The sequence below is a fragment of the Bos mutus genome, chromosome 18 (genome assembly GCF_027580195.1).
Source record: "Bos mutus isolate GX-2022 chromosome 18, NWIPB_WYAK_1.1, whole genome shotgun sequence".
Classification (NCBI taxonomy): domain Eukaryota; kingdom Metazoa; phylum Chordata; class Mammalia; order Artiodactyla; family Bovidae; genus Bos; species Bos mutus.
In genome coordinates, this window is record NC_091634.1 from 740106 (window position 1) to 750309 (window position 10204).

The following is a 10204-nucleotide window of genomic DNA, read 5'->3' on the forward strand; positions in this document are numbered from 1 at the left end:
TGTAGTCCCTGGAGTTAGAATCATGGACTTCTAGCAACTCTTCCCAACTCCATGTTCAGTGAAACCATGTTGGCAGTTTGATATTGGCTAAAGTGAGAGTATTTATATAAAGGAAATTGGCAAACACTACAAACCAAGACTTAATTATGTTTTTGAAAGCCTAGGCTTAAGAATATATAAACAATCCAGATTAAACTTATAAAAGTATATGATGTATGTGGTAATTACATTGTACAGAATGCATAAAAATTAAGGAACAAAAATGAGCTAATTATTTATTAATAAAAAGGTAAATAATCACAACATAAAAAAGTAAAATGAGGGGAAAAAAAAGTAAAACAAGTATAGATATAAACAGATATTTCACCAAGAAGATATACAGATGGCAAATAAACACATTAAAAAAAATGTTCAACACCATGAATCCTTATGGAGATGTAACTAAAATTAGTGTTTCCTTACTAAAAGGGTAAATTCAAAAGACTGAGCGTATCAAGTACTGGCAAAAATGTGGAGGCATTTTACATAAACCTGGTGGGTATATAAAAGTAAACAATGGTTTAAGGTCACCATTTAGCTGTTTTGTAAGTTAAACATTCACCTATTCTGACTCAGGTATTACACTCTGGGTTATTAACACAAGACAAGTGAAAATACATACATACAGAATTACACAAAACTGTTCTATCAGCTTTACTTAGAAGAGTCAAAACTGGGAGTAACCCAAATTCCCTTAACCAGACGAATGAATAAACAAATGGAATAAGCATAGAAAAGATACTTAGTTCAGCAATAAAAAGAATGAACTATTTTTATATAAATAATTGAAGAATCTCAAAATAATTATGAACAATGAATAAAATCAGAAAAAAGTAAACACTTTAAGAATAAAATCATATATAATTCTAGAACACACAAAACAATCTATTGGAAGGTAAATCAATGATGGCCATAACTTACATTATTGTGATTATGATGAGGTTTTCTTGGTTTACATGTAAACTTTAAATTGCATACTTCAAATAGACACAGAATATTGCATGATGACTAGAATAAAAATTTATAAAATGGTTCAAAGGCAAAATATAAATATCCCACTCTTCAGAAAATCAGGCTTGGCAATCCTATATTGCCTCTCTTTCCTGATGACCTTAGAGGGGCAGCCTTGCCTTAGTGGTAGCAAATACTGATGAGTAATAGATTCCTTCTCACCTGAGTTAACAGGAAGGCTGGCTAGTCACAGAGCCACACTGTGGACTAAGGGTTCTCCTTTCTCTCTCTGTTTGTTTCTCTGCCTGTGGCAAGGGGCTTTGGCTGAACACCCCAGAGAGGCTATAGGAATCCAGAAAACCAATAGCTTATTTTCTTTGACAATGACCTCAGCCACAAAAGACACACATGCCTGGAGGCTGGCAATTTCTGGGCATCTGTGCACACTGATACTGCACAGTCACTGGCGCATCTGTTGATACAACTGGAGAAAGGGCACACTCCACCTACTTCACTGCAGTGTCCTCTGCTCCAGGGTACTTTACCAAGAGGGTTCCCCCCAGCCCTGTAGTCTTACAGTGGCACTATCTAGTGAACTCTGGGGATCAGGGATGTGGTTCTTTCATAGGTTAACTGCTAAGCATTATGTGATATTCACTATGAATAACAATTCATGTTCCCAGAAGTACTAGAGGTTGTCACAACTTCCTGGCTTCCCAGGGTGTTTTCTGAGCCCACAAAAACAAAACAACAACAAAAAAAACCCCTAATACACAGTCCACAAATCAGGACCCCAAAGCTCTGCAGTCTTTCCTAGGAGACTTTGGGTAATAATGTATTTACATTGTGCCGAAACTAGAAAGAGAGCTCTATTTTTCATTCATACTGACATGTGAAGCAAACAGTGTACCTGACCCCCATGAAATCTGTGCCACCCTCAATGCTGGTAGAGCCTAGCTGTCTTCAGATCACCTGACACAGTGAATAGAACCCCCAGACCAAAAGGGGCTTAATATTAATGCCTTTATTATTGCAGAGTGCAAAGTAACATGAGGCATGCAATTCCCAGCTTGGTTCCTCCAGTTCCTCCACACTTGGAGGTTGAGAAAATCCAACTGAAGTGTCACTAGAAACTAACATGTCCCTGAAAGTGCAGGCCTTTCTGTCAAGTCACCAAAAGAATTCAGACTGGGTCCACTGGGCCCAAACTGAATGAGGTTCACACCCTACTGTGGAAATGAGAAGGGAAAGAGGATGCCGTAAGAGCTAAGACTACTCATTATTTCCATCCCCTAAGGGGATGGGACAGAGGTCAGCTTACCTAAGCATGTTGGGAGGTAATTTTTGTACACTGTGGACCTGCCAGGTGATAGAGATGAAAATGAATTCTGCCACAGAACTGGCAGTGACATAAAGCTGGTGAGGGTCCTGGGAGGTAAGAAACTATAACACAACTCCTAAGAGATTCTCACATACCTGGAACTTTAGGGGAATGCCCCTACTGAAGATTTTCTGATGTAAGAGCTTTAATTCAGGTAGATGGCTCCCTCACAACCTCTTTCCTCCAGTGTAATTATACTAGAAGTAACTGCATCTGCTGGCACATCTAAGGCCTTTCACTAGGGTGAAGTCTCTAGTATTAAATGAGGCCATATTAGCAGCTAACAGACTGCCCACATTCACTGCACTCTTAAGATACATTTCATTGTGAACTCTCTAATGCTGAATGAGGCTGGAACTTTGGCTAAAGGATTTTCCACTGTCCCCAGACTCATGAGATCTTTCTCCAGGGTGAATTTTCTGGTGTTCATTGAGGTTAGATTTGCAATTAAAAGATTTCCCACGTTCTTTTCTCTGATGAGGCCGTTCTCCAGTGTGACCTTTTCGGTGGTAAATGAGGCTAAATTTTCGGCTAAAAGATTTCCCACATTCATGACATTCATAAGGCCTCTCTCCAGTATGAATTCTCTGATGTTGAATGAGGATGGATCTTTGAGTAAAAGATTGTCCACATTCTGCACAATCATAAGGCCTTTCTCCAGAGTGAACTCTCAGGTGGTTAATGAGGTTAGATTTGCAGCTAAAGGATTTTGTACATTCCTGACACTCGTAAGGCCTCTCTCCAGTGTGAACTCTCAGGTGGATAATGAGGTTAGATTTGCAGCTAAATGATTTTCCACATTCCCTACACTCATAAGGCCTTTCTCCTGTGTGGATTTTCTGATGTGAACTGAGGCTAGAGCTTTGCTTAAAGGATTTCCCACATTTACTGCACTCATAAGGTCTTTCTCCTGTATGAAGTCTCCTGTGATGAATGAGGGTGGAGCTTCGGCTAAAGGATTTTCCACATTCACCACACTGATGAAGCCGTTCTCCACTGTGACCTTTCTGATGTTGAACAAGGTTGGATCTTTGACTAAAAGATTTTCCACATTCTTTGTACTCATAAGGTTTTTCTCCAGTGTGAACTTTCCTGTGGGTCTTCAGGCTGTTGCTTCGGGTAAAGGATTTTCCACATTCATGGCATTCATAAGGCCGTTCTCCAGTGTGGACTTTCTGGTGCTGAATGAGATTCCACCTTCGGGTGGAGGTTTTTCCACATTTGCTGCACTCGTAAAGCCCTTCTCTAGTGAGGACTCGTTGGTCCTCAACAAGTGTGTCTGTGCAGTTGAGGATTTTTTTGCCTTCTCCCCAGTTCTGATGCCTTTCCCCACTGTGAAAGACAGCCTCACACTCATTACTGTTGTTTGAGTTCTCATTAGTGTGAGTGACCGGTTGATGGAAAAATCCCATGCTGGCTAAGTCGTCTTTCCTTATTCCCTCAGAGAAAAAGGATTCCCCTGACAGATGGGTTCTGCAGCTCTTTATAATCAAGGCTGTGTCCACAGAAGTTCTGATGGGTATTTCTCTAATGTGTTGTCCCTGGTATTGCTGAAGGTTGGCAGCAATATAGAATCGATTCCCACACGTGTACGGTTTCTGCCCAAGATGTGCTTCCTGATGCTCAGGCAAGTGAAAATTATCTCTCAAGACTGGGCCACACTTCTCAAAGGGCTGGCCCTTCTGGGGACATGAATCTGCCTTGAGAGTCTTGATCTGTGACACTCCTTCTACAGAAAGGCTTTTTTCAGAAGGTGCTCCCTTATCTTCTGCTCCATGCCAACAGCCTGAAATTAAAGAAGTGATGATGAAGTACATATTAACCTTTTTGAGAAGGCATCACAAAAGTAACTTGATACATCAAAGAATCAGTCCATGAAACTGTTTTCAGGAAAAGGAAGTTGGGGTCACCTTAAAAAAGCAACTTCTGTACACCACTCAGTCTCTAAGGTCACAGAACGGTGCAGGCCTCAATAGGCACCGGACACAAAGAGAGGCCCAGGGGAAGGGCACGTGCTACGGATCATTCTCTGTCAATGGCCTTATTTTCGGGCCATGACACCTGGCATGTGGGATGCAGGATTGAATCAGTGCCCCCTGTAGTGGAAGCACAGAGTCTTAACCACTGGACCACCAGGGAAGGCATGTCAATAGCTTTTAGCAGGATTATACCTGCTGATGACATGTGATGCTGTGCAGAAGTCTATTTCAGGTCCAGAAAAATCTGACTGGAACAAAGGTTAACAGGTGTTTAAGGATTATTACATAGGTGCATACTTTAGAACACTACAAAGGGGTAAAGCGCTGAGGAGGGAACAGTGTGAGGAATGAGTAAGGTAAGCAGTCCAGAGAGGTAGACAGTAGCTCTCAGCTGGAGTCAGAATAAAAACGACTAATAGAAATGACAAGTCAGTAAAGTGTCAAAAATGGAGAAGGAAAGATGGAGGTGAGCTTGGCCACTGGCAATGGCACCAAAACAGAAGTAAAACAAGAGAGATTCTTGATACAACTTCAACCAAGCCCTGAAGTCATGTCCTCTCCCATCTGCTATTCATCTGGGTCAGGTGCCCTCTGGGCCCATCTTGTGGAGAGTGGAATCATATGCATCCTGGGAAGCACAAAAGACTCTTCCCCTAGCCCCAGCTGAGCTATCGTATGAGAGCTGGATGATACAACTCCAAAGGGAAGGACAGGACAAGTCAGCAGCCAATACTAGCCCAAAAAACTCAGGACACAACAGATCACAGAAAGCATATTTCAAATATTACAAATAGTACCTATGGACACAACAAAAGAGTGTCAGAGTAGTAAAGATGGCAGAGTAGTAAGATGCAGGAGTAAGTAAGCAGGAAGATGGCAGAGTAGTAAAACCAGGTGTTTTCCCACCTAGACAACAACTACAGTGGTAGAATCAGTCTGATGTAACCACTTTGTAATGCAAAACTGCTTTATGTCATATGGTGCTCTTACTATTACTCTGACATTAAAAAAAAAAAGCATGCAAAGACACTAAAAGAAACCTACAGGGGAATATATTTGATGATAATCAGTGCAAAATTAATCAATAAAATACTAGCAAACTGTATTCAGCAGCACAATAAAAAGATGGTATGCCACAAACAACTGGGAGTTACGTCTAGAATGCCAGGATGACTCAACATACAAAGTTTGATCAATGTAATATATCACTTTAACAGAAAGGAAAAAAATGTTACCATCTCAGTCAATGTACCAAACACATCTGACAAAATTTAACACCCTTTTATGATGAAAATACTCAACTATGAAACTATGAATAGAAGGAAACTAGCCTAACATAACAGAAGCAAAAAATTAAAAACCCACAGCAAATATCAAACTCAATAGTAAAAGACTGAAAACTATTTTTCCAAGATCACAAATAAGAAAATGCCAGCTTCCAACACTACTATTCAACGTACTATTAGAAATTCTAGACAGACCAATTAGGCAAGAAAGACAAAAGTCATCCAAAAGAGAAAAGAAGGAAGAAATCACCACATCTCATGAAATCTTAAAGATTCCACCACAAAACTGTTAGAATAAATTAAGTTAGCAAAGAAAGAGAATATAAAATGGAAAAAAAAATCAGTTATATTTCTACACACTAACAAGCAACAGGAAACTAAGAAAACAATTCCACAAATAAAAGTATTTGTCAAAAGAATAAATTACCAAATTTAACCAAGGAGGTTAAGATTTGTTCATTAAAAATTACAAAACATAGCTAAAAGAATTACAGACAATAAATGGAAAAACTTCTATGTTCATGGATTGGAACACTTAATATTAAAGATGTCAAAACTATCCAAAAAAAAAAAAACCAAACTATTCACAACATCTACATGTTCAATGCAATCCTATCAAAAATCCAGTGAGAATTTCTGTGGTAATAGAAAAATTCTTCCTAAAATTCATATGGAATCTCAAGGGACATGAAGTAGCCAAAACAAACTTGAAAAAAGAACAAAGTTGGAGGAGTCACACATTTAAATATCAAATACCACTGTAAAGCTACAGTAATCAAAACAGCGTGATACTGGAATCCAGGCAGACATATAGACCAATGAAAGAGAATAAAGAGCTAAAAAATAGGCTTGCTCACATAAGTTCAAACAGTTTTCAAAAAGAAGGCCAATACCATTCGAAAAGGAAAAACAGACTTTTCAACACATGATGCCGGGAAAATTGAATATCCACATGCATGAGAATGAAGTTGCATGGTACATAAATTAATTCAAAATGGATCAAAGATCTAACTTAATAGTGACAACCACAAAACTCTTAAAAGAAAACATAATGGAAAAGCTTCAAGACAACTGCATTTAGCAATGATTTCTTACATATGACATCAAAAGCACAAGCAACAAAAGAAAAACAAACTGGACTTCATCAAAATGAAAAATTTTGGTACATCAACGATGCGATGAACATAACGAGGCAACTCACAGAATGGGAGAAAATATTTGCAAATCACATATCCAATGAAGGGTTAACACTCAAAGAGAGAATTCCTAAAACTCAACAACAAAAATCAATCAACTTGATTAAAAAATTCTCAAAAGACTTTTTGAAGAGACATTTCTCCAAAGAAGATAAGTAAACAATAAGCCCATGAAAAGATGCTCAACATCATTAGTCATTAGAAAAATGCAAATCAAAACACAATGAGATACCGCTTCAAACTAATAATGATTATTACTCAAAAAAAGAAAAAAGAAGTGTATGCAAGAAGAGGAGAAATTGGTACCTTTGTGCAACTGCTATGGAAAACACTATGGTGATTTTTCAAAAAATTAGAAAAAAAAAACTATCACAGATACAGAAATTCTTGTTGTGGGTATGTATATACCTAAAAGAATTGAAGCAAGGACACTAAAAGAAATCTGCACACCTATGTCATAACACCATGATTCAGGAGAAACAAAAGGCAGAAGCACCCAACTGTCCACTGATGGAATACTGAGTAAACAAAAATCTGTACATACAATATTATTTAGTCATAAAAAGGAAAGAAATTCTGACACATGCTACAACATTGACAAACATTTACCATATTATGCTAAGTAAGCCAACATCAAAGGAGAACTACTGTCTGATTCTACCTACGTGAAACACTCAGTCAAATTCATAGATACAGAAAGTAGAATGGTGGCTGTCAATGGATGGAAGAAGTCAGTGATTAATGGGTATGGAGTTTCAGTTGGATGATGAAAAAATTCTATGGATGCAGGACTGTGATGGCTGCACAATGAGAAGGGACTAAATGCCATTTAGTCCATTAGGCAAATGTTTTGTATATTTTGCAACAACAAAAATAAAGTAAAAAAAAAAAAACACCTAACCAAAGGATCTGTAAGAGGTACTTACATTTGTGTAAGCAGTGACTATGTAAGTGACTACACTTCCAACAGTCAGAAACAAATGTGAGCTATAGGAATGAAGGGTGTTATACTAGGGTGCTATGGTGCTGGAGAGTCACCCAGCGAGGCAGACGGCAAGACATGGGGGTCCTTTAGGCTGACAAAACAACAGTGATACCAAACTCTTCCCTGGGAGGCTTTGGGGCAGTAGGTGCTGTGGTGACACGGATGAGAAGGAGGCGAGCACTCAGCCCAGCCCTTGTAAACACAGCACAAATCCAGGCCACTAGGGACACACCTGCCCCTGGAGAAAAGAGAAGCAGAGCTTGGCCCAGGGCACAGGGGCAGGTAGAAGAGCTTACCCAGTGAGGATGTAAGTGCAAAGTTCTCCAGCATCACATCGTGGTACAGGCATCTCTGAGCCTCATCAAGGAGAGCCCATTCCTCCCAGGAGAAGTACACAGCCACATCCTCAAAGGTCACACTGCCCTGCCAGGACACAGACAGATGAGACCATCAACTGCCTCTCTTCTAAAGACCCACAAGCCACCTCCTCGCACACCTACGCCATCTCCATCTTCCTCCTAAGAGCTCAGAAGAGATTCCCGACCTTGGTGCCATAGCTGCCTGCTCTCTCCTCACTCTCCCACTAACTGCTCTGTTCATGCTGCTGTCCACTCTGCAACCAGTGGAGCCTGTAAAGACCCAGAAGAAATCACCTCCCTCATCTGATCCACACCTCCCACTGCCTCCAGAATAGATGCTCAACTTCACAGACAGTCATTCCAGGTCTGACTGCTGCTCCCCACAGCCAGTTTATTTTGCCAGGAAGGAAGACCTGCAATTCCCTGAACCAGCTTAGTCTCACCTCCAAGCACTTCCTGTTTTTGTGACAAGCTTCCACATCTCCTTCTATTGGTGGCCTGAAATGGGAACCCTTTCATATAACACTTAAACTGGACTCAGGACCCTGAGCTAGGATTTCCCAAGATCTCCATACCCAAGGGCTGGGAAAATGCCAGGTGACAAGTTTCATGACAACCCAAATTTGGAGAAAATTTGAGGGCTTTCCTGGTGGCTCAGACAGTAAAGAATCTGCCTCTGATGCGGAAGATCTGGTTTCGATCCCCGGGTCGGGAAGATCCCCCGGAGAACGGAATGGCAACCCATTTCGATATTCCTGCCTGGAGAATTCCATGGACAGAGGAGCCTGTCGGGCTACAGTCCATGGGGTCGCAAAGGGTCGGACACGACTGAGCGACTAACACAGTGTTGCGACCAATGAGGGTAACCTCCACTTACCCGATTAGGTTCTAAAAGCATCTCTGCAGCCATGGAAACCTGTGGGAAGAGGAAGGTCTTAGAGGGATGTGATCCTAGCAATTTTCCAGGGGCTCAGGCCTCCACTGCACACCTGGCGGCACCCGAACCAAGTACCTGGGGCCGAGCGTCTAACCTCTGTACTGACTTTCAGCAGCTGTGTGTCCTGTTCCCTGCAGACATCAAATGGGCTCCCGGGTTCCCGGTCCTCCCGCCTCAGTCGGACCTTCAAGCCTCTGCACCTGGGGGTCCCTCAGCCTGTCACCCTCTCCCATGCGCCATCACACTGTCCGTCAGACACAGGGCCCCACACACGACCGCCTCACCGCCTGTATCCCGGGGCCGGGGCTGCGGGCACGTGAGGATGCTTCCCACACTCTGAGCTTTAGTGTCCGGTGGGTCGAGAGCGATGCGGGCCCGAAGGACAGCGTTTACCTGAAGCAGGTCGCTCAGGGCAACCGCCGCTACGAAGCCGCTGGGCCTGGTAAATCCTGGCCCGGACTGACCCGGCAGCAGCGTCTCCAGGCCGCCCCGCAGGCGGCGACGTGCCCGACTTTAGAACCGCCTCCAGTCACTGGGTACAAAGCCTCTTCTCGCGCCTTCTGTTACTTCAAGCCCGATTCTACACACTCGGCCTTAGGACCCACGTAACAACCGAAAAGACCGCAACGAAGACACCGGAAGTCCCGCCTCACCATGTCCCAGAAATGCTGAAATTCTGGGCGCTCATTGGATAATCTTAGCTGCCTCTCAACGCGTGGCTTTCTGGGTAATGGAGTTCCCGCTGCCACACAGGCCGGCTGGAGGGGCGTGTTTGCTTGAATCTCCCCTGGAAAGGCATCAAGCAATCTCCTGGGCGGCTGAAAGCAGACCGCCCTGTTTTTCTAGGTCGGGGATAGGCTTCGCTTCCTCTTAAAGGGGCGAAGGCCAATTTCTGCAGAGACCGAAGTGCATTTCGAAAGCCTTAATGAGATCGATAGTGATCTCTTTAAGTGCTTAGATAATTCAGATTCCATGCGGTCGCCTCTAGTGAACATACAATGGTAGATACAAGAGTCCTTGGAATGCATGCAGACTGAGGAGTTTAAATCATTTTTGTGAGCTTTAATGAGTTTTGGCTGGGACTTCAAAGG

The 10204-nt window shown here is 42.2% G+C and overlaps 1 protein-coding gene across 1 annotated transcript; it reads right to left on the minus strand.

Moving 5' to 3' along the window:
- Window positions 1-249: 249 nt before the first annotated feature.
- Window positions 250-9739, minus strand: LOC102274591 (zinc finger protein 211-like). Its single transcript, XM_070386940.1, has 4 exons — window positions 9398-9739; window positions 9054-9092; window positions 8114-8240; window positions 250-4157 (listed from the first exon to the last, which is right to left on the minus strand). Exons 2-4 carry the CDS (start codon window positions 9084-9086, stop codon window positions 2707-2709), a joined length of 1611 nt encoding a protein of 536 aa, XP_070243041.1. The 5' UTR covers window positions 9087-9092; window positions 9398-9739; the 3' UTR covers window positions 250-2706.
- Between the last annotated feature and the right edge of the window lie 465 nt (window positions 9740-10204).